Source organism: Lates calcarifer, linkage group LG24 (genome assembly GCF_001640805.2).
Source record: "Lates calcarifer isolate ASB-BC8 linkage group LG24, TLL_Latcal_v3, whole genome shotgun sequence".
Taxonomy (NCBI): domain Eukaryota; kingdom Metazoa; phylum Chordata; class Actinopteri; family Centropomidae; genus Lates; species Lates calcarifer.
This window is the reverse complement of record NC_066856.1, coordinates 13,653,404-13,678,904: the sequence shown is the minus strand read 5'-3', so window position 1 is coordinate 13,678,904 and position 25,501 is coordinate 13,653,404. Positions and strand designations below refer to the sequence as shown.

General features: G+C 41.5%; 1 protein-coding gene across 1 annotated transcript; it reads right to left on the bottom strand.

Moving 5' to 3' along the window:
- Nucleotides 1-42: 42 nt before the first annotated feature.
- ube3c (ubiquitin protein ligase E3C) lies at nucleotides 43-25,501 on the bottom strand. The gene is made up of 24 exons (XM_018695366.2): nucleotides 25,338-25,501; nucleotides 24,583-24,693; nucleotides 24,395-24,448; nucleotides 24,138-24,212; nucleotides 23,347-23,493; nucleotides 23,117-23,232; nucleotides 22,832-22,989; nucleotides 22,105-22,258; nucleotides 20,514-20,734; nucleotides 20,167-20,318; nucleotides 19,723-19,910; nucleotides 16,700-16,786; nucleotides 16,382-16,539; nucleotides 15,819-16,045; nucleotides 13,097-13,201; nucleotides 12,897-12,984; nucleotides 10,687-10,784; nucleotides 10,139-10,271; nucleotides 8,313-8,560; nucleotides 5,413-5,625; nucleotides 3,297-3,485; nucleotides 3,139-3,205; nucleotides 2,901-3,031; nucleotides 43-1,211 (listed from the first exon to the last, which is right to left on the bottom strand). The coding sequence occupies exons 2-24, from the start codon at nucleotides 24,646-24,648 to the stop codon at nucleotides 1,041-1,043; spliced, it is 3,246 nt and encodes a 1,081-aa protein (XP_018550882.1). The 5' UTR covers nucleotides 24,649-24,693; nucleotides 25,338-25,501; the 3' UTR covers nucleotides 43-1,040.

The window sequence follows — 25,501 nt, the reverse complement described above, 5'->3', positions numbered from 1 at the left end:
GTAAATTACAAGCAACAAGAAAAGAGACTTATGGAAAGAAAATGCAAAAAGAAAAGTGGGTTTATTCATTTCCATACACACTTTTTTTTCACCCTGTTGGTTACACACTGGTTGTTTGTGAGCCTTATCAACGAGACATGGTAGTTGCTCCCTAAGAGCAAACTTTGAGGCGCTGACCAGGGAGGAGATTGTTATATTCACCTTAGCGAGCATGTGTGAAAACATGAGGCCTCCAATCACCACGCAAAGGGAAGAAAAACAAACCTGTACAAATACTGAATAAATGAATATAACAAGAGTAGTTGTAAACATGTACATATTCACAAATCATCATACAATACTTTGCCCAAATTTAGTCGAGCAATATAAGTCATCTCGACACTTCAGATGGCATGTGCACACTCACGTTATGGTTATCGAACATGACAGTTATTACTAGTAGCAATTTGAGAAATCACAAAAACTGGAGTTTTGATGACCTCTATGTGGAAATACATAATAGCTATACACAAAAGCTCCTCTGCCTCCGCAGCCCTTGGCTCACCATAAGGTGGCTTTAGAGTCTGTCCCTCTGTCGTTATATTGCCTTTTTTTTTTTAATATGATGCCACTTAAATCTTTGGTGAAAAATAACTGTCCATTCATGTTAGAGCTGCTGCCGCTCGTTTCTTGTTTTTATTTCAGCGTGTAATGATTCCTGCAAACTGCATTGCTGTTCTTCTGAAGTGTTCTGACAAGTGATTAAACATTTAAATTACTTAAAAGCAACAAGGATTAAAAAAAGGCTTCCTACCCTGCTTCATCCTTGCAACCCTTCTCTTCAGTCTGCGGGTGATCATCCCCTCACCCCTCACCCTTTAACTTGGCACGCACACACACACACCCACACACAAACGCACAGTAAATCAGGCAGGTCAGTGCATCACTTGCTTTCCCTCCTCATTTTTTTTCCTCTCTCTCTGTCTCAAGCCTTAGTCTCCCCAGGCCGTTTCTGTGGCGTAGAGTCCATGGATGCCGGGACAGAGAAGCCTTTGCTCTCCTCAGCTCAGCTCGAACCCGGCGGACGACTCGATGGCATACAGCAGCTTGTTCCTCATCAGGTGCTGATCGCAGAACTCTGGGAGCTTGAGCAGGTTCATGCAGGTGCTCGCGGTGGGCAGGCGGTCCAGGTCGTTGCCCCCATTGTGGATGCAGAAGGCTGGGTAAAGCTCCTGTGTGCATGTGAAGGTTCATGTTAATAATCACATGACAAATCAGGAGTAGCTGCAAATTAAAACTTAAGAGAAATTTGGTCATCATGAGACATTTAAAGACAGAAGGAAAAATTGAGACATTAATCAACTCGTGTCAGTGATGATCACAATGTCCAAAGCAATTCCGATTAAAGCAATAAATGTCAAATTCCACAAGGGGATAAATGTTAAAAGAGAGACATTAAGCGATAAGCTAATACAGCAAAAGTATAAATTTAGGAAATCGGCTTAGTGCTTGAAAGGTACTGAATGGGAAACAGGCCCACAGTTTGACCCTTGGATGAGACGCAGAAGGAATGGTCATTTCATGTTGTCTATCTGGCATTTTTTAAATCGAGCCTCCTTGTGATGAGGCCACCTCATCTGCAGACTGTGACACTGACCGTTTCCATCACAAGCTGGCCCGATGAATACGCTCCACCGCCCCCGATTTCATCCTGCTATTTAAAGTTAGCATGTGCGGTTCAGCGGCCATACTCGCCCGATTAAATGGCTCTTCAGGGGCTTAGCCGTAATGACCCCATTTTTCTGACAATTACCGTATTAAACTATCGTTGCTTATTGAGAAAGTGTCATTACCGTGGCTATCATTTTGGAAAAAAAGGAGAGTTTCCATCATCTTTTTTAAATGGCTTCTCCTGACAGAGCTATTTCTCCTCTAATGAATCCTGGGCCGTTTCACGACAGCTAATTAAGGCTTAGCTGGCTCAGGCTGAGGGCCGGGTCAGGGGCCACCCCCCCTACGAATTACCACCCTTTTCCAGCCATGAAGAAGAGACAAGGCAAAGGAGGGGAGGGGGAGCATCCACATGCTGGCCAAAGTCAAATTGATTAAATGAGGAGGGAAGGCAACTCTTAAACCTCAGGAGGATGTAGTGTGAAGGATTTTAAGAAGAGTTTTGTTACCTCGCTCTGCTGCAGAACACCATTTAGGTTTTCTTAACTAATGACAGCCATAAAGAGTACTAAAACCAATCATATGATGATTACAGCTTCTGGTTAGACGAAGTAAGACACATAAAAACTCTTTAATGGCCCTGAGCAACACTTTCTGCTTTTTTCCTCCTATCCTGAACTACTTAAGTGTCCCACAAATCATGTCAGTAAGAAAGTGAAATGGTTTCCAATTAGGAAATCATTTCAGAAATAGGAGGTTAGCAGTAATGATTCAGCACCGCTGTAGAAATGTTTAGAAGAAGGTGGATTTAGATTCCTCGCGTGTTCATTTAGCAGGAAATTGCTGCTTTCTGCCATGTCACACAGAAGGCAAAAGTTCAAAGGTTCAACCTGCTACCGAGTTCTGAATGGCAATATTTGTCCAGCCGAGCTCTCCGACCAAGCCTACACACACACAGCTGCAGAAGGAGTTCTCCAACAGAGGAAGGTCATGAACTATAAAACAACGGTGGACATGGAGATAAGGGCTTTACCACATTGGCCCACTCTTATCGCCACGTAATTTGAAAATGATCATTTTGAGGGCTGTTATCAGTTTAGGTATTTTCATTATAAGCCCATTAAGAGGGAACACCCTTCTGTTAGGCTTGGAAAACTTGGTGATAATGAAGGGTACAGGTAGCACACAGCCTGCAGGGTAAGTATATGGAGGAGAAAAAGATGGGAGGTTCAAGTCTGGTAAGCCCCCACCTTGAAGCCCAGCAGTGGAGGTCTGGAGCAGCTAGTGACAAACTTCAGCAGTTTGCGCTTTTCCTCGTCTGTGAAGCCTTCGACCACCTCCCAGAAGATCTGGATGACGGGGTGAGTGGCCGAGTACCCGCCTAAAGGAGAGGATGGTGGAGAAAATGATGTTATTTACATTGTGCATTAATGACTTTTCCTTCTGTCCAGCGACACTGATGTTCATGTATCTATTATTAATCATTACCTGAGTAGTTTGTGAACTTTTTCAGGTCATCAAGACAAATTGGCACATGAGCCCCAGATATCAGCACCTATGAAAAAGCAGAAAAACATACATTTGAAGTTTTTGTGCCTTATAATTGTGCTGCATGTTTATGTGCTGTTCTGTCACGTGCAGATTACCTGGATCTCCTGCTGGTCAAACATACGCAGCCACTCCAGGTTGACCACGTTGGCCAGGCCCTGTCTGAAGGCCAGGCAGTGAGGCCTGATCTGCTTATTCAGTCTGTAGTCAGCTACTAAATGGATATAGGCTATTCGGTTTGCCGTGGTCACAGGAATGTCTTTGCCTCCTGGCTTGAGTTCAACCACCTAGATGAAAAAGACAGAGTCAGACACACAAATATTACAAATACATTTACATTAATATTTAAATGCAATGTTTTCTCCATTCTGCTGTTGAGTAATATTACTGTCAGGTAGCCATATTGCATAGTTCATTATGCATATGGTCGAGCCTGCTTTTGATGCCAGACAACCAACAAACAAAGTGCTTTAATTGTGCAAGGTGGATTTAATTCAATCACAGGAAGGTAATTAAATATTTTCCAGCGGCACTCTGACGGAAGGTAAGGCTAGATGTGTGTGTATCTGAGTGTGTGTGTGTGTGTGAGTGTGTGAGAGAGAGACTTTAAGTGCATTTCAGTGTTTCTAAATATAGCATGTCCAGTGAACATCTGGTCCAATACAATTTGGCCCCAGGTTCTCTTTTCATTAGCTTTAGAGCAGTTAGCACTTGATAAGATGTGCTCATCTATGTTCATAAAGCAGAGTGTGTGATGACATCATAGCAGCACCGGTGGGACAAAATATCATGTTCATCTTTTTCCATTGCAGTTTTCCTGCATTTGCTGTATGTGATCTTGTGTTTTAAAACTTAATGACTTAATTGCGCAACAGTGATTTGGTAATTAAAGGAACTATCTCACTTTTCATGCCCTGTTTCCTATAATTCCCAATACAAAAGGTGTTAATCTAACATCACTTTTTTTAGGTTTTCAAAGCAACATTAAACAGCTTACAGAGGGGAAAAAAGGCTTAATCATTATATGATGCGGCATGGTGAAAAATCTTGTGAAAAGTGGCGAGGATCCACATACTAGATTAAAGCTCCAAAAACTTTATTTCAGGCCTGATGAAAACAGTAGGTTTAATAGCTTTAGCTTTAATCCAGGATGTGCATACAACTACCTTTCTGTGCCTTTCTGCAAGGTGAAAAGTTTTCCCAGAAGTCATCTGTACAGATGCCAAACAGGAACATGGCATCAGCAATGAGCCACAGTGGTCGCACGTATACTGTCACAAAATCTGACTGACTGACACTTAACAGGATATTTGTTTAACAACAATACAAACTACAGTCAAAAATGACAATAGACATGAATCAGCACCTTTCTGACGCAGTCTCAACAAAAACTGATAAGCTTCACAATGGCATTCATACTGAATTCATACTGAATTAGATAGTATTATCATGTACAGTAAGGTGTTCCTCTTATTTTGTCCACACCGTGAATGTTGTGCACCGTGTGAGGCTGCACTGACAGGTAATAATTTTCTGCCTTTTTTTCCTCCCTCCACAGTGGATTCTGATTATGTGCTAATGTAAGAGAATTACTGTCGTTATCTTGCTTACTTTAGCTATCTCACGAGGGCAAATGCAGGGCAGACTGCTCCCGGGTGTGTGCCTAATCTTTCACAAATTGTTTTCCCTATCGTGTTTGCGATGCCCTATTTGCGACCAGGAGGGCTACATTGTAACTCAACCGTTTCAGGTGTTGTTTGAGAAGAGCTAATAAGACGCGTTAAGGCCCTGAGCAAACAGGGGCTCTGGGTAGAGTGCAGGTCTGGGTCCAGGTGACTCAGTGTGATGGTGGCGGCTCGTCTCCGCAGCCTTGAGCTTTGGAGGGGACGTGCTTAAGAGCAGCTAGTTGCTTCTGTCAGGCGTGTTCTGAGATAATTTCTGGGGGAAAGGCAGGTGGAATGGTCAACAGAGCGGCTGTGTTCCTTGCACTGTGGCAGAGCCTAGGGCGACAGTGGCGACGTGCTTTATCTCTCTCAGAGCTGAAAAGTGGTACATCATGAGGGAAATGAATTATTAACGCCACAAAGAGGAACCAAACAGGAAGAAGGAAAGAAGGCTGAATGAGAGGTGCTGACCAGGACAGAGAGATGGAAAAAACCACATGTGAATCAATTAACTGACTCTCTTCCAACCCTGTCCCCAAGCCCCGGTCACCTGAGCCTCTCCCAGGTCGTTGTTGACCACAGTGAAATTGAGGCCCAGCTCCTCCACGTCACCCTCGTAGCTCTTGAGGAAGAGAAGGTTGCGGTACATCTCTGGGTCCAGCGAGGCCAGGTGGTGGATGTCCACGTCTGCGCTGGTGCCCAGAAGTTTGGACAGGAAGAAACTGGCAAAGGGTAACTCCACCAACATGTTCTCATACAGCGCCTGTGGGAAAATGTGGATGTTAACTGGAGGACAAGAGCAGGACAAGGCACACTGTCCATTCTTGTAAATTCGCCCACAAACGTCAGTCCATCAGTATGCTCAGAGCATTAAACATAGCAATTGTTTATTGCTTGGGTGTCACTGAATAAAACATGATGATTAGATAACCAAGATAACTAAATGGACTGTGGCCTGCATCAAGTGGCAAGTACATATACAAAAATCAGATTAGATATTAGACAGACATTACATAACATTAAATTTACCTACTACTCTGATATCAAAAAAATCAGGTGATAAGATAGTAAATCTGGTCACATCAGAGTGACTGAGAGCAAAATACAGAACACAATCTATCTAAAACACACAGGCTTCTGTTTCACCCGCCTCAAACTTTATAAATGCCAATTCTCACCTTGACCTGAAATGCCATTAAGAACCACAGCCGGGCAGGTGACTCATAAAACCCAAAGCTAATGTACTGGAATAGTCCGAAAAAGAGCCTGTTGGAGGCATTAAAATATACAGGTCTTTATAAATGATAGCGCTAAAAACCCTGACCGCATCAGCTAAATGGATTATAAATCTAGAGGATTTCCATAATGCATGCATCTTAAACACACACGCGCACATAAATCAGGGCTATTTTCTAAACACAGGTTAATTGCACAACTTCAAACATTGTCTATTTTTTATGCAAAATAATCCACTTAGTATTTCTCTCGTGGCCGGAGCTCGTTTCAGACCATATGCGCCGCGTGGCCCCTTGAAACCTATCAATAACACTTGTGCCGGGAAGAGGCAGCAATAAGTATATGGAAAAAACCTGTAGCCTTATTTTTTCAATGCCACTTAGTTTATTTATGAGTGTTTATTGCCAGAAATTGTGCCAAAATGACTTGGGGCTGGAAAGAATTAATTATTATGGCCCAGGCCTTTTAATATAAGTGAGTGCAGTGGCAACGCAATTAAAGCAGATCGCGGCACCATCAGGTGGAATAAATGCCAACAACATTGCAGGTGCATTCTGTTAGCTGCCAAATAAATTCCTTAATTTACAACATTAAGAATCAATAAAATTATAATGCCTTTCAAACGCATCTCTATCAATCAGAGGTGCCAACCTCACACACCTCTAAAGGGAACTATCAGTCGCTGGAGATCAGTGAGGAAAGACTGTGCAGAAATGTGGTGGTTAAGGAGGGAGAAGGATGAAACTTTCTTCACCCTCACAGAGTGGAGAGGCCACTGCTGATGAGGTTGGAGGTTTTGTACTAATGAGAGATGAATGAGGCACAAAGAGAACCTCCCACAGGTCATATTACATAATGAGAAATATGATTTTTGACATCAGTAAACACTCCCATCACAATTAAATTCACTTTTTAATCTTTGGACCAGAGGGTTTGAACGACAAAAGCAAAGTAACCTGTTTTCATGTTTCCCCATTTGTAGCTTAAATCTTTCAGCTTGCCAACTGGGTGGACAAGTGAGGAAGAAGGATGATGACCGGCCTCTATTCTGATGTTCAATCCCATTTCAGTGAGTACCCTAGACAAGCCACTCCTGCCTGTAATACATCACCTCCACAACAATGGCACGCCTCGGACATTAATTAACAATATTAATCTCCTGTGTCCTTTGAGCCGCAACGTGCACTGTGCACATTGCGGCAGCGGTGATGCAATCCCAATCTATATAAACGGTTGCCTTTTATCCAGGCAGTAACGGCACTAAACAAATATCAATACACCTCTCAAATGGCCACTCAAACGTCCATTTTTATGGAGAAAGAGGAACTTAAGGTAGGGTTAATTGAAAGTCAAATTCAAATTAATTTCCCCCCACCTAATTGCCTGAACCATTAGCTATGGAGAGCACAATATTGAGGGAGTGGGGGCGGAGAGCTTGTAGCTGCTGATTGATCATTTCTCACTTGCACAGACCACAGAGAAGAGGAGGAAGAAGAAGAAAAAGAAGAGGAGGAGGAGGAGTTATGATGCTCTGATAAGTGGACCGGACCATCTTGGGGCTGAGCAAGAGAGAAGAGACCTGGATGTTCCTGACTGTAAAACAGATCAAAATGCTATTACCACATGCTTTGAACGCTTATTTATGTCCTGTCTGTGTGGGCCTACTGATTTAGTGCCAGCCAAATGCAATCACTACACAAACAAGAGGTAGGAATCATCGGCTAATGGAAGCCCTAATTGAGAGGCGACCGCTTGTCATGAGGTAATTCTTCTCCGGGTTGAGATGATAGCCCCCCCATGAGGAGGGCATCTTGATAAACAATCACTACCACATGCATTAAGGATGATTTAGAAACATTAGGCTCTAATAAATAGTTTCATCAGAGGGAAGAAGGGACAGAAAAACAATGCCGTCAACAGATTACGCACAGGGCTAATTAACAAAACTATGGCTTGCAAACAGTGCTTGGTTCAAGTTCTAACCCCAACCCTAAAAAGAAAAAAATGACTCTATTTCTCTCAACATTGTCAGTTTCTAGAGCAAACACCAAAACAACCTCTAAATTTACATAAACAGTGAGGGCAGCCTTGACACTGACTGTGACCGATCCTAATTGACGTATTGGTCATAAAGTCAAGGCTGCCTGCTGTCTGCGGCTTAATATCTTCAGACATTCCTCCTTGTTCTAAGGATTTTGAGGTTTATACGCTCACCTTTCCGAGGATCCTGCCTAGGAAGTAGTAGTGTCTTGTGAAGGAGTCTCCGACCAGCATCTCTGCAGCGGGGCTGGGATACAGCAGGCCCTCGTTGGTCGTCTTGAAGAAACCCTGGTTTGGATTAAAGCCCGACTTGAGGAGTTCGTTGAGGAACTCCCGAAAGATGCCGCCACCATCGATCCCCGCCTCATCTAGACCGTGAGCATTCAGCAGGTGGACTCTGATCCTTTTCTTCAAGTCCGGTTCTGATTTAAGGATACAGAGCATGAGGAAGAATTTAGGGAGGTACACAAAGAAAAGATCTCTGATTTTCACTCACTGCTTTTTATCCAGCACAGAACTCAACTTGGAAAGGTTGTGTTCAGTTTCTAAAAGCTGATGGTTGCATTCCTTGTTTGTAACAGGTAGTTAAACACACCTCCAACCACAAACTGGATATGTTTGCAAATATTCTAAGGTTAGTAATACATTTTAACAATCAATCAGATGTACTTGACCCCAAAGACTGAGCTGAATTTATTTAGGAAAAGTCACAAAATACATTAAAAAGGCACAAAGGGAATTATGGTTGCTACTGTGGCTTTCATAAAAGCTGGGATCAGAGTCTTAAACTATGTCCAAAATTACTCCCTATTTACTATACACTGCACTATATTTACCCTCGGCCATTTTATTTTAGTGTTCAAATTATGTAAATGTCTCCACTATATTGTGCCCTCCAAGGAATGAAAAAAGTAGAATCAAAGGCATTTCTCCTAACAATTTCACAATGCAATTCTGAGCATTTTACAGATACAAAAATTACCATATAGCTGTCAGTGATTACATAAATGAACAATTAGTTCATGTCAGAAAATGACACTATAACTGTACTGATAATTTGGTGTTATCAGCACATTTATAGTGTCTAATTTGATCTCTTTTTTATTTCTATTAACACTGCTTCAATTTTATTCTGTTTTGATATTTGACATTTTAATTTTCTATTTTTTAAGGTTCCCCTACAAGATCTTACCCTCTACGCCACTATATATTCCTTCACAACTAATATGTAGGGCTATTTCTGTATTTGCTGCATTAAATGAAACATTAACGTAAAGATAACCCAGAAGCAAACTTTTCAATATTGACCTTATTTGTCCCGTAAACAAAGAAAATGGTTGAAAATTTTAAAATTATAAATATGTATATACTATGCCAGTTAGATCTACTGTATCATATTGTTCCCCCCCCCAACAAACAGATTTTGCAAGAAAGCACTTTCTTGACCTCAGAATATTCAAATCAAATACTATAAAAGGTCATCTTTCAGAATAATTAATGTATAGTGATAAATCATGGCAGCTATAACTTATAGACACATAAATGATATAGATCATGTCTTCAGCTCAGGTTTCATACTACTCTTTTTAATCAGATTGCCCCCACTGAAGTGCCCTTTCAAATTCAAACACAAAAGAGGTGACTTAAAATAATTGATTCTGCTTTTATGTGATCCATTATAATAATCGGAACCACAATTATGCTTTACCAAAATTCAATACTCTGCACAAGGAGAGCGCTAACCTTCATCTTTAATGCTAACCAGAGTCTTGATCCTCAATATTAAGATTTTATAGACCATAACAAGAGTTTCAGTAACAGTGTCAACATTTACTACGCCACGCTTCCACTCCTGCTGTACTTGTCATCTTGAAAATAAATGAAGGAAATAATCCAGCCTCTGCAGCATAACATGATGATAAAGTATGGCAGCTTCACACATCTAACACATATGTAAAAATTGTTCTTTTATAAGTATATTGTGTCGATGCAAGCCGTACCGTTTTCTGGAGAGAGTTTATCGTAAGCATCTTCATAGATGTAGTTGCGTCTGATGGTGACATTGATGCCGTCAGGGAATGGTCCATCCCCCTGCACGTCCCGTTTGTCGGCAAAGATTAACCTCTGGAAGATCTACAAGACAGATGGAAAGCCGGTGGCAGGGTCAGTGACAAATCCTTTCAGTTATAAAATGTTTAATTCTGACTATAGGCTTTACTGTATTTTGTTCATCCTTTACATTTGATCATCTTATACTTGGCTTTTTCACTGTGAAAAGTAGCAGAAAGGAGAGAAAAGAATGTACAATGCAATAAAATCCTTTTTACCACTATGTACCCACTATCATAAAATACATATAGTAATACTTCAAAATACTCTCTTCTCTTCAAAAACAGGATGTTAAATAATAGCACACATTTTTACTGAATGCCGATACATAATTGATAGCATCATCATATTGACACAATCTTGGAGAGACCCCCTCAGCCACGATGTTGCACACAATTTTTTTTTTTTTTTTTTTTGGAATGGGAAAGCGGGGCAGTACCTTGACTCGCTCCTCAAAGGGAACCACAAAAGGGAGCTCTGTGAGGATGGCCAGGTGTCTCTCTTCAGATACAGACAGCTGTGGAGGCTCTGAGCCGACTGCAGAGAGACACACAATATACAGCATGTTAGCCTTTCTAGATTCTGGACAATAAGTCATTCTCCTCTCCCCATGTTTTCAACCCAAACACAGTATGTTTTTTTAGCCAAAATGTTGGTTATTTTTACTCCATATTGTATTTTGCCAGATCTGTCAGTTAATAACTCATGTATCTGATCTTTCTACTTAAACCTCAAGGGACTCTTTTCAGCACTTTAAAAGTATCCCACAAATTCCTTTTACATTTGCACTTAACCCTTTTATCGAAGATTGGATAAACACACTAAAAAAGTCTTTTTAAAGCAGACAGCTAAATACTTTTGGTCACTTCTGTGCTACAGCACTATAACTTAAATTATTTGAGAGTAATTTAAGACTATCCATATATTTAGGTTTATGTTATTTACATGCATTCTTTGGTCCCAATCACTGTCATATATATGCATATCATCCTGTTGTTTTATTACAGTCTGTACAAAATATATTTTTCTCTGAGTCTTTATCATAATTATGTGACATTTTTAGCCTCATTGAAAGATTCTTTTATCTTTTACCTTCTCCCCCGCAGGGTTCAACTACAGGTGAACAAGACTGAATCACAGTCCTGCTTAGGGAAACTTTAGCTCGAGAAATACTTCCCAACATCAAGCGTCCTCTGTGTAACACTCATCTAACAGCATCATTACCATTCTCAGTGCTTAGCTCTGTAGTTAAGACCCAGTGCACTGCTTACAGGCCTGCCATTAAAGACATTTCCATCCTACACCCTTTTAATTACACCCTTTTAATTAACCCAACTGTGAGCTGCCCGTCCACCTGCCGGGCTATATCCATTAAGCTGATGTTTGTTTTGTATTAAACTCAGGGTTTAGACTGTTTAGCCCACAAAAAAAATTGCCACAATAGCTAAACTGCTCTTCATCCTCCTCACTTTGCGTCCACTGCAGCTCAATTATTCTGCTCAATTAGTCAATCTGATCTGCATTTTCCCATCAGGTTTCCATCTTTGAGGAGAAATATGGCCTCAGAGTGGTCAATACGTTGCTCATTCATCAGCCATGGGCCTGTCCATTTAAGGAAATGAGAAAAGGCCAGACAAACACATGCACCAGATGTGGCTGAGTTCATCAGGTACTTTCACACTAATTGAATTTATCCCATACAGCCTCTGAGTGGCATTAGGTAGATCATACACACATTGTTATCAGCTTGTTTTCACACCATACTTCACAGAAACCCAGGATGGCTCAAAGTGAGCCAGATGAAGCTCTGCCTGCATCAGTGCGTTTTCCTCTGAATGCCTAATTGAGTGAACGAAGACAAAATGTGGCACTATATCTTAAAACAGGGATGGTTAATGACTCTTTCTGAGGTTTTATGCTGTTCCCGTGAAGTGCTGTGAAGAAAATCTTTACATTAAAAGGCATTTGCTCCAAGCCAAAAAGTAAACTATGACTTGTAAGGGGGAGGGGGATCTATTATCTATCATCAACCAGATTTTCTAGTCCTACACCAAAGGGCAGTTCAACTTTTTCCCTCCGTCTACCATAGACAGAAACCAGAAAGATGACTCCTGGGTTTTCTTAGTGGAAATAATATCAATGCACAGCTCCATAGCATACGAAAAGCAAACAGAGAGAAGGTGACTTTGGACAGCAATTAGGATGATTTTCTGGGCAATGTATCAAGCTGACACAAGCATTATACGATTCTAAATTTCCATCCATTGCCAGTGGAGTAGCTCTGTGGTGTACATTAAGCCCAGTATTGTGAACATGCTAGGAGTCTAGTTATTCAAGCAAATGAGAAATAACATAACAGACTATTCTAAGACAAAGACAACTGACCCTTAGTTTCATAAAGGACAGGTTAATTGCAAGGGTCAATTAGTCGAAACAGTGTAAATATTTTATGGGTTTATGAGATACAGTAAAACGTACAATCACTCCATTTTTTAAGATTAAGTAGATGCAATCCTTTTTTGCGTGACGCACACAAAAGGACATTTCTAGTACTGTACTGTGCTATCTATGACCTCCATCCTCATAAGGGGGATCTTTTTTTCCTTTTTTTATGATGAAAAAAAAAAACATTAAAACAGATTACACTACCATCAAGTGTTGACTGCAGTGGCCCGATGCGGCCCATCCTTCTGGTTCTCCACACGTGTCTTGCAGAAGGGACGTACAGCTGGGTGACCTGGAAATGGAGAAGACCAATTAGTTCAGTTCGTCAAACAAAACTTGCACTTCTAAATAACCTAAAACAAGTGCAAGGCAAAATCTAAACAGCTGTGATGATGGCAAAGTACCTTATCAGCTCGGATGTTGACCTCCTCAGAGAGCCAGTGACCTGCTGGACAGAAAGGTCGTCTAATGTCGCGAGCTTTCACCATCTTCACCAAGTTAGTGATGACCTGGGTAGTAGATCACACACACACACACACACACACACAGACAAGCACACCCACACACACATCGCATTAACATCTCTAACTCTGTCAACTCTATCCCCACTAAATCCAATTCATCCTTAGATAGCAAAACATACATTTCAAGTACATTTCAAAGTACAAAGCACAACACTGATAATGGTTTTTCTGTGTATAGGCCGTTCAACAGGATGAGGTGCCTTTTCTCAGAGGAAAAAAAAGCAATTTGAGAATTCAGCCATTAGTGCGCCATTTATAGGGAGTATAAAAGAAAAACGACCTGCGCCGTCCCTCAATGTCCAGCCCTGTTAATTACTGGCAAGGTCTGCTGACATCAGCCTTCGGACCGAGAATGCAAAAGACACAGCAACTGTGGTGGTGGTTCACAGCACCGCATGTAAGAGCGTGGCTCTCGCCTGGTCTGCAGAAGGCTCGTGGATATGACTGTATTTCACTTTGATGTAATGTTGTCACTTCGTAACGTGCACAGAGCCATTTCAGGTGACCACCAGAATATAGTAGGAGAATCTGTTTTCTGAAGTGGTCAGTTTTATTTTGTCTGAACTCCTGTCACTTGCATGTGCTATAAAAAGCTAGCCAAAATTCAGATCTGTGATATAATCAATAAAAATGTATTTGCTATAAAAAGAAATAGCTTTTATGTGCTCATAAATAATGTCTACCTGGCACAGTTAAAGAAATATACAATTTTTTCCCATTAGGAATTTAGCTAGAGGTCCAGGATTGGGACTGAAGACCTTAAAGTAATAAAGTTACTTTGCAAACTTACAGATTTCAACCTTATTTGGACTGTACATAAAAGCCTCTACTGTTGAGATGACTAGTTGCTATCAGACACCGACTGTATAACCTCTTGCATACCGATGCATGACTATTCATTAAGGGAGCTGTTATGTCTGCCATAACAGTTACAGCCACTCCATTTCCATATAATACGCCAGCTAGATTATTTCAATCGAAATTTTCTTTTCTAAAGCACGTCATTTTCATAGAGTGACAATCAATCTCGGCCAATCACCAAGAGGCAACCAGAGTCCGCAATAATGGCAAGTGCAAAATGTTGTAAAAGGCGCGTGGCGATGGGTTTGGAGGAGGCCTACCCCCTGACTCTGGGAATGAATAAGCATTCCTTAATTAGCCCATCGGGTTAAGTGCAAGCCTTAATGGGCCTTTCCCAAACTCCGGCGTGACATCGTTCTCCAAACATGGCCAAGAAGAAAGTTCCATTAGCAATATTAATACAAGCTTAGTTGATCATTTTCATTCAATTAACTTCTTTCAATTAAATAGATAGCTCGACAATGGAGGTGATAAAAGATGGGGAGGGACAGGCTGATGACACGAACCAAACATTAGCGTGTTAGGGGTCAGCAGCGTTAAACCGACTGTAAATCCCACCGTTCAATTTGGAAAATGCATTTCCCCTGCTCCCCACTTCTTTAATGGGTCGTTTTAGCTGACAAGAGGCCTTTGAGCAGATCTTTTATGAAAATTCCTGACGTGCTCTTCACGTATTTGCCACCTTTCACAGAACGTCTGTGTTCACTTTTAAATCCTTCTGTCAAAGACTAACAGCCAAGAACAAAGTCGCTTAATTGCCGTTTCCTTGATAGAGAATGGAGGAGAGCAGAGAGGAGAAATGAAAAGGGGGATGTGGAACGAGAAAAAGAGCCGAGGAGAATGAAGTTAATGCTGTCTTCTGCCTCGTTTCCTCTGGGTAAATAACCATTGGATGACCTCCATGGCAGCTCTCCACCTTGTCTTTGCCTGTTCATGCATACAGGCTTGATTTCCACTAACACAGGCGAGCATTAGGCCACTTTGCTTCAATGCACAGACAGCCCACACAACAATTAAGCCTAATGCTAATGTGCCACATATCATGGTCTATGCTCATAGCCAAGAAGAGTTTGGTTTCAAGGATTGCTTTGCGCTATCTATGTTTATTCCAGGATCAAATCCATCCAAAGTCACCCCCAGTAGTGGCAGACAGCGATGCAGACAAGACAAATGTGCAACCAATAACAATGTTAAAAATATGAGCTGTGGTCTGTGCTACAAGTGTAATGTTGTGTGGCAGAAGTGTGTGGCACAGTCTGCAAACATTTTTTGCCAATGCATTATGTATATCTTGGGCACTGTATGCCATGAAAAAAGCAAAATACCACTATATATTATAGGTTAATGAAGTTTACTTTAAACCACTTTTCAAATCATCGCTGTCTCTTTTTTTGAATGTTGGTTGACGAACTCACACACACACACACACACACACACACACACACACACACACACGCGCACGCAGTGGCAGTGCAGTGGCAGTGCAGTTTCCTGACACCTCTCACTTTATTTCCCATGCTGTATTTACAGACAATAGTGAAAGTGAGAGACACAACAGAGAGAGCAGGATTACAACAGACAACAAGTTTGCAGCAAGTTTAAACAATGAATACTTGAGAAAATTGAGATTTACTTCCATGTGACTGAATTGACCAAAAAGGAATTTAGTTGCATGCCAGGTGTGATTACAAAATATCAGCTACATTCAGCTGTAACATGTGAGTAGCTTTACACATCTTACCTTGAAGAGCTGTACCCAGCGTTTCTGTTCGGCCTGGATGCGCTGCTGAACTTCAGTGTTTGTCTTGACACCCACGCTGCGGAAGGCAGCCATGTACTCCTCTCTGTGCTCTGTTTTGGTCTCAGGGTAGGCCAGCTTGATGATTCCCAGACATGCGTCTCTCAGACAGCGAGACAGAGTCACCAGCTCTGACAGCGTGAAGGGCATCATGGAGGACTGCGTCTGACCTGTTGATGGGGAGAATGTATTCATTGTCTTTTACAGATATTGATTTTCACATTTACATGGTGGCAAGACAGAATGCGACTGATGAAAGCAACAGTCAATGACATTATTTTGCTAAGAACACCAAATAAGAGAAATGGGAAATGATAGATGGATGTGTCCAAACGATAACCAGCTCCAGGGAGTTGTGTGTCCCGGCCAGACATACAAACAGCAATCCCCAGACAATGTATTCATTTGTCAAACAAAGCTCTGAAAACAGATATAAACTATGGCACTGATAAGGAACATAAGGGAACTTTCTAAAATCCGATTAAACACATGAACAAGTCTAATACCTTCCATTTCATGCCCAAAAAACTCGCTGTCATGCACAGAGATGAGCGAGTGGCTGAAGAGAGAGCTGAAGAGATAGAAGAGGGGAATGATGCGGTTCGAGTCCTCAAACGACATTGGAGAACCTCGCGAGATCAGCTGTAGCAATGGCACCATGGAGCTGTGGGTGGGGGCAGACACAGAAAGGGAGAGACTAAGAATGGGGCTGATACTATATGTACATAAGCAGAAATATGCTGTATGCAAGCACATATATGTTTATACAATAGCTCACACAAAGATAAAAACATTTGCCAATAATCAGAACCACGTTAGCTCACCCAGTGATCATTTTAGTTGTCATGGAGGTTATCAGGTGCCAAAGATGCCTTAGGAAACGTGCATTGAAAGCTAAACTGTACAGAAGTCTGCAAAGAACAAATGGGGAGACAAGACACATTAAAGTCAAACATTCATTTGAGAGAGAAAATGAGAATGAGTTAGAGAACTATTTCGATTAGATGATACAATCAGTGTGAGGAACAGTAAAATTACTTTCCGCCAATCTGTCTGCTGTGTTAGGACTGTTAACTGTGCCCTGTTAACCAGAGGACATAAGTAAAAGCAGGAAAAAAATAAATGACACAGTTAACCAACATTTTCCTCATAGAATTTTCCTGGCCTTTCTCTCCCCTTTTATACCTTGTGAGGGCCGAAAAGAGATTAAATGAGCCATTAAGCTTTATTTAGGCGAGGCACCTTCCATTAGTAAACTAGTTGCTGGCGAGGGTGCCCAGCTCGGGTCATAAACAGCCCTCTGGCTTCCTGCTGGAGGCCCATTTAACTTAATGGCCAGGGGGAGCAAGACAATGGAGGACGGAGGAGGAGGGGAAGCCTGGTCCTCGCTGTGACCCCGCAGCGCCAGCATGCTTCCACACTCACGGTGAATTACATGATAACACTGAGGAGGGCCCGCATACCTCACTATAGTTGCTCTGCACTCAACGGGCTATGGCACCAAGGTGTGAAGCTGCTCTTTGTTCAAGTGTGTGAGTGTGTGTGTTTGTGTATACTCCTAAATTGCATGGCTTTTCACACAGAGGGTAAGTACAGGTGACAATAATGTGGTAAGTAAGCTAAAAGGCTAAATAAAGTGCCCTTGCATATAATAGGCCCTTGTCTGAAGACTGACAGTACTGGCACCTATAAGGATGCTTGCCTTTAACAGGGCAGCATCATGTATTCACAGTAGAGGAGAGGAGTAAATGTCAACAGAGAAGAGCTAAGAGACAAAAAGAGAAAAGAAGGTAGAGCGGGAAAAGCGAGCCCTACACTTGCTGAACTTTTTCATCTCAATGTCGACGCTCAAACTCCCATCCCACAATTCAATCTACCAAAAGCCATTCAAAAATCCCAAAATGGAAATGAGCTTCAGGAGCAGAGTGTCACACAACCCCTCAGTACAGCTTGAAAAATGGTTTGAGTTGAGCACACACCATCTGTCAGTACTACAAGGCTCAGGAGAGAAGCGAGGAGTAGTGCTGTGGGCTCATAACAAGTGATGCGGGTGTTTGATTGAAATGGGAAACAAAGCACTAAATGCCAGCTGACATGCTGATTTACGGCCTGAGAGAACCCAAACCCCCATTTCAATCATGGAATGAACCACTAATAAACAAAGTCAAGACATCAAAAGAGGTTGCGTGTGTATGTGTGTGGGAGAAAAGCAGCTTGATGAATCATGCCTGGATCATTTCAATTCGCCGTAATGAAAGAATCTCTGTTCAGCAGAAAGAAATAACAGCCGTGCTCAGGTCAGATTTGATACAATGAAGACTGAATGACTGAGTTTCCACTGAAATCCAAATTAGTTTTTCTTGTATTAACATGATCAATGTCATTATCTCACAACCAACACAAAAGTCACAGCAAGCTTTTAAAAGTAAATGAAGGACCAAAGCTCATCTCCACTCACTTTCATCACGGCAAGCCCCGTTAGCAACAGAGTGCTACGCTGGGTGAAACCAAACCATCAAAGTGAAATTACACCAAATATCCAACACTGAACAATTAAAGTGAAATTACAGCATGACCACTAGAACAAACTTGGGCTGAGTAGAATTAGCAAATCAATCAAAAATCAATTTGGGTCCCAAATCATTGCACAGCTTTTAAGATGTCCTCTGGAAAAAAAAGGAAGAGAGGCAGTTTCATGAGACATTTTACATATTTATTAAAAAGGCAGTGTGCCGGGCCGGCCAGACGACTGGCCAGCCTCACTTCTTTTTTTTGCTGTAAGAGCAGTAAATCAAGGCCGGGATGCAATTTGCTCCCCTTAGCCTCTTGTAAAGCTATCCCGTCCACTTCTGCAGTGATTAATCTTTCTCAGTGAGCTAATTATTTTGTACAGATATCCAATAATGATGGAAGACGAAGGGCAGGATTTATGGTAAAAGCGAAGGGAAGGAGGAAGCCGTAAAAAATTAAGGGGAATGGGGAGGGTGTATGCTGAAATTCTTCAAAATTCTGGTCAAGTATTTATAAACATCGGCGCAAAATTACTAGTCGAGCATCTGACTCCAGCTGTATGTGTCCAGTTTTTATAACAAAGGAAGCTTTATTTATCCTTATATGCATGGTTTTGGGAAAGCTGGGGCCTCAAAAGTAGTAGTGCTGATAGGAAAGCAGATATATAGTAAGACACAGCTGCTAACATGATATGAATCTTTCTACATCCACATCCCCACCCACACATACAAATCAACTGGCAGCAACTGGCTCCACTAATAATTAACTAGAGCAGGTTGACCATCCATGAAGCTCAGTCTGGATCACCTCCTGTCAGTCAATGCACCATCCTCCCCAACCTCCCCACACACACACACACACCACCTCTGACATCCTGGCCCTAATGTAATCAACCTGAGAAGAGGTAATTGCCCTCATCCAGAACTGACAGCTTCCCTGACATCCCTGCTTCCTCTGCCGGTTGTAAATGCCAGTGTGTGCGGACCACAGATAACTGCCTGCCTGCCGCACTTCACCGTTATTTACATTACTGCTTACAGCGCGGAAACACATAAAGACACAGTTTTCTTCTCAATCAGGTGGGTGTGTAAACAAGCTCTCTGTATGCAAGGCTGATCTCGACAAGATGTGTAAAATGTTATGATATCAAATAAAACTGAAAAAGGCATTAAATTTATTTTCAAGTTGTCTTCTGATACACAGTGAGGTGCACCTTTATCACATCGTAGTTTTCTTGTCATTTGCATGAGAAAGCCAAACTGACACAGTAAAAACATCTGTGCTGTTTTGTAAAGAGTAAAAATAAATTGGTCTCTCTAGTTTTGAGTATTTGTACCTGACTTTTGGCACCATGAGGCGATGCTGCACCATAAGTGTGTGACAGATGGATGCCATCATAGTGAAAACCTCCTCGCTGGCTGAATCCCTCCACACCAGGTTCAGCAGGGCGTTGGTCTGCTGCTTGGTGTCCAGCTTGTGGACACACTCCTCCGTGATCAGCTGCACAGATATCCGACTGTCATCCTGATAAGGAGGAAAAACGTGGGTTGAAAACTGGAATGATAACAGGAATTTGCCAAGTTGCACTCACATATTAGCAAGTATCGGTAAATAACAGAGTAAAAAACATTAACATACCTTGATCTTTTTATAGGTGTATGCATAACCTTGTCAGTACCTGATCTGCTTGATAATATGAGGCCAACCAGATCCTAGGGCCTAACATATTTATACAAGACACATTTTTGCTAACCTGTGCAACCACATAACTGGATCATACCTGCATGGATGGTGGATGGATGCCAGCATCATCCTCGTCCTCTGAGTCGCTGCTCACCTCAGGCCTGGTGCTGCTCTCCGACACCGGCAGCAGTGGCAGCAGCGTCTGCAGAGCCCGAAGGTACAGCAGAAGGCCCTCCTCTGATAGTGAGCCTGCCAACAAAACACCCATCTTCATTACTGTACATGCTATCATATCTTCATCTCAATAAATCAGTCTCCCTAAGAGTTTATGCTTCGAACGAGTCATGTTTATTTCATTACCTCACACTGCAATATACAGTAGATAAAGGAAGTGTACAGTACAAACACTGGCTTGTGTGCACCCCTCTAAACTGTGCCACCTACCTAAGCAGTTCTCCCCTGCAGAGAGGACAAAGTAAAACAGCCATGGTGCCTGGCTCTGTGCTGCTGAGGAGGAGCCGATGGTGGCCTGGAGGGAGCTCAGGAAGGCCTCGAACGGGAATGAGAGACGGGGGTCCGACAGCGCCGGGATAAAGAAGTGAAAGATCTGCTCGGTAAATGGTGCAGATATGAACTCCTCAGTAAAGGCTGCAAATACAAACTGCCTGAAAGATGACAAACAAGCAAAGATTAGCCAGACAGACATTTGACAAGTTAACGCACTAGATAAATAGCCTGCCCAAACTCCTGTATGTTCATAAAGAAATTAGCTGAGAGGTTGGGTTGTTCTAACATCACCCTGCTCTTTCTCTTTCATGAGTACTCTAATATTGTCTCTCCAAACAGAGCTGCTTTGTGTGGCTCAGTCACACACATCTGGTGGCTCAAGTCAGATAATTAGCTGTTAGAGTTAGTGTGTACACAAGTTTCTCACTCCCGCCTTGCTTTTCTTCAAAGAAGAAAAGAAGACTTCTTGTCGTTTGTTATTAAGAATGTCTCAAACTGAGAGCAAACAGCCTGATATTCTGCACTCTGGCAAGCGAGCAAGTCTGGGGGCCATTTTATGGCTTGTTGTAAATTGGTCTCTGAAGCAATTACTGCTTCACCACTGACTAGAGGGGACAAAAAACTGCTGTGGTTTGTCTGATCAGTTTAATGGATGATTTCAAAAGAATTCACTAGGGACAAACAAACACTTTCCCTTCCCGCAAACATGAAGTTATCTTTCTGTTGTACCTAAAAGGCAGCACTTTGGGAGGTCTACAGACATCAGTGACTTTAAGATAAGTGTATCAGTGAATTCTTATGAACATATAACATGCAGACATATTTGTGATTCTCTATTCATTGTCATATAACAAAGCTAGCAATGCAGCACTGCACAAGGTACTGAGCAAAAGCTGGCTGCTTGTGGACACTTCAACAGAAGGTACAACATCTGTCACAGTTTTTGCTCCCAGTTCTGTTTGCGTTACAGATTTTCTGACAACTCACCTTGTATTCAAAGATTAATGGTGAGCATTGGAGACTGGTCTCCTCCAGGAAATACCAGTAGTGTCTTTCAAAAATTTCTCTTCTTTTGGACAATAACCTTAAATAAATCTTTTCTCTGACCATATAACACCACCTTAGTGTTTCAGTATTACAGTTTGGAAACAGTGACACTTCCAGCATCTAAAATTACTTCTCATTAAGTGTTAAAAAAAAGCAGAAAAATTCTGCCTTTGGTGGAGAACTCAGTAAGGGTGATCCATGACACAATAGTGGGTAGAACTACTAGACTGTATTTTCCCTACACATCAACATACCTTGTCTCTGACAAATAAAATAAAAGAAAAGAAATACACCATAAAGGGGCAACAAACTTATTACAACATGTCATATTTCCATTAAACTATAAATTTTTGGCTGTTGAAATTAAACTTGGCAGATGGATGCTGGAGTTGAAGTTGCTCACTGCCAAAGCAGGAAGATCCATCCACTACTGGTTTAAGAGGCCTGATCTCAAATGGTCATTTTACTTTAAGTGCTGTACCTTGCGCCTGTTGTGCAGGAGGAGTAGGTAAAGTGCAGGGGTTTGAGGATGTGCTCCAACAGTGTGCTTGCCAGAGGGATAGAGGGAGCGTCGCTGTACTCCAGACTGGAAGGGAGCCTGTGATTCACAAGAATGTACAGCGACCTGTAGTATCCTAAACAGAAGACACAAATGGAAATAAGACTCATAAAGAATGTAAGGAATCCTGGTGACTTTGTCAAACATCTACCACATACATACTTTCTGTTCCTATTGATTATATTCAAGTCATCTGCTGAAAATTAAACACAACGCTTTGTGTTGACGAGTATGAATAATCTTAAACAGTGCTGTTGAAAATGAGTCATACTTCTGGGAAAATGCAAATACTATGAGATGTACTTGACCTGTGCACCACACTGTATATAGCCAGGTGCCAGTCAGAGCAGGAACTGCCCATGCACAGATAAAAGTACTCAAACACTTCAGAACAAATGATACTGACACACAGTCAACATTTCTTTACACCCCTTAGTGTTTGGTTTACTTGTGCCAGTGTGGCAGTAAACAGTGGAATAAGATAAACCTCTGCAGTCTTCACAAAACTGGCAGCAAACAACAAATGTAAAATATGCAAATTCTTCACACAAACCCACAGATTTATCAAAGCAACAACAGCTATGTAAACCAGTGCTTCTTAATCTACACAGTGAGTAACATGCCAATTCTACTGCCCCTGTAAACATACCTTTCTGTACCATATAGTGCAAAATCTGCTCGAGTAATGAAGCTACATAGTTAGCATCTGGAATAACAGGAAGATAGGTTCTCTCTGAAGAAAAGATTTCTAGCATCCGCATGGGAACAGCCACATTTAAACTGTCGTCCCTGCAGTTCTGCAGGAGTCTGGAAGATAAAAAGAGGCATAAGTGAGAAAGTGAACATTTATTTGAATGTCTAATCAGGTTGCTGTGTCTTTATGCATCTAACAGCTAAAAAAACATGTTCATTACAAGGTTTTTCAGTACTATACCTGCAACAGAAGCCTAAGAGCCTCTTGATCTGAAACATACATGTTTGCTTCTGTGGGCCCAGCAACAGCCTCACAAACTGGCTGTTGTGTTTCACCAGATTCTGGCACAACCATATCTTCATAAACACACAAACAGAAACAATTAGTAAAATATACACTTAAGCCTCTGGCTGTAATGGCAACTGTTAGACAATAAATGCAAGAGAATCAAACACATTTTGTATTCTCACCAATCTATGTGCATCTGCACTCTGTCTGTAGAAAAATATGAGTTGTCTAGATAAGAGGCAGAGACCAGGACCGTCCAAGACATGCTGAGCCCCCCCTGCCTGCGTCTGGCTGACACACTCATCAAACCTGGCCCTCTGGATGGCATACTGGAGGAAAAGTTCAAAGATCAAATGGTTAGGCTGTTGTCATGAGTATGAGTGTGTGTTTGAGTTACGGTAACTATCCGTGCTCTAAGATGGATTGATAATTTTTGCCAAAATGTCACTTCCACAATTAAAAGACTTGTTTTTACTATATGTATTTTTTGAATATTTTATGCCTTAAATACAGAAAGCGCATACAGTTTGGGCCTGTGAAAGACCTGCGACTAAAGCAAAACATAAGTGACATGAAACAACATCCTTAGTGTTGAACTAACAGTGTTCATTTGCAGCAAAACTTTAAAAAGAAAAATACAAATCAACCACAGAGGAAGTAATTCATCATCAGACTTCCTGATTTGAGGTTTGAGCACCCAGTCCCAAAATGTGCAGATGTGCATTCAAAACAGAATTCAGATTTCTGAAGCTACAAACACTAATCACAGATGTTACATTTCATCAGGTTCATAACACACACTGACAGCCCCTTATGTTGGTTCCTTACACTAACCTGTACTTACAGATTGGGTTTTTCCTGGTTCCTACTTTCACTCAGTTTCAAAAGTTGTCGCATTTTTAATGCAGAACTGAATATCTGATTCTGAAGGTGGCATATTAAAAAGAGGTCTGTACAGTGTTTGCAGACTTACCTGTCTTTTCAAGTCCTGGTAGCCGCGTATGTAGGACTGAATAATGATGGCATTCTTAAGTCGTCTTCTTTCATCCTAAGTAATATAAGAACTCAACTTTAGACCTGATGAAAGTAGTGGTAGAAGTGAAACTTACAGAAATTACTCTTTGTAGAAACAACGGATCCTTCAAATAAGTACAAAAAACAGACACATGGAGTGACATTAAGAGTCGCTTCTGCACAGTCTGACAACAAAGCGCTACATAAACATGTTACCTCTCTTTTTCTTCTCTCTTCTTGAGTGCGGTGCAGCAGAGATGCTTTCTCCTCCTGAAAAACAACAAACAAGAACAATAACATGTTATATGATCTCTGCTAAGCTTAGATAGCAAGAGACATTGGGATTTTTGTTTGCTAAGAACACCAGACATGCTTCACTCTGTAAAAGGTTAAATGACACTGACCTTTTTACTTGCTCCTCCAAGCGATACCTTGGGTCTTGTTTTGAAATCTCCCTCAAAGCTAAACATTGTTAGATTTTTCCCATTGACTGATTCAGAGGTCGCCACTAATTTCTGAAAGAGAAAGTGAAACGAAAATGAAGTCAAGGTCCTAATCTAATAACTCAAGTTAGAGCAAACAAACAGTGAAACCAGTGACAACATGCAACAAATATGACCTGACGACTCGTGACTTGGTTCTAACTTTATACACGATTAACTTCGGCTAATAGACTCTCCAACCATTTTTGTACGTTGCTACGTTTTATTTTTGTTATCTATGTGGTCAAATAAAACAGACATGAACCTCAATGTGGGCGACTGTTGAACGATTAGACAGAAATTTAACCTGAGCTACTTAACTGGCTGGCAGCTTCAGTTTGGATGTAACAATAGTTAGCTAGCCGGTTAATTTAGCTAGCTAATGACTCAGCAGCTGTCAGGCACTAAACTGTGCTGTTTACGTTTTCTGACTCCGAGCAACAATGGAGACAGTAAATTACAAACCATTTATTGGTGACATGTCGCAACACTGATTCGCACATGTGTAAGTAGCATGATTTTGTTGACGTTAGCACTGCAGCTAGCTAGCAAGCAGCTAAGCACTCAGACAGGCTAACTTTACGGGGGGTGTCTTCCTATCCTGTCCCTTTTGACATCGCTCAGATTACAGGACACTCCTCTGAGAATCGTAAATCGACAACCTATGAATTGTTTACCTTCGACTTTTGAATTAAGGAGTGAAACAGACACAATAACTCTGAGAAGGCAGTTTAGGTTAATCCAAACGTCAAGTCTTCTTTTCCTCCTCTTTCTAGAAATCAACACAACACAGGGAACAGCCAGATTAGCTGCATCCGGTTCCTGCAGTGCCAGGCTGCTG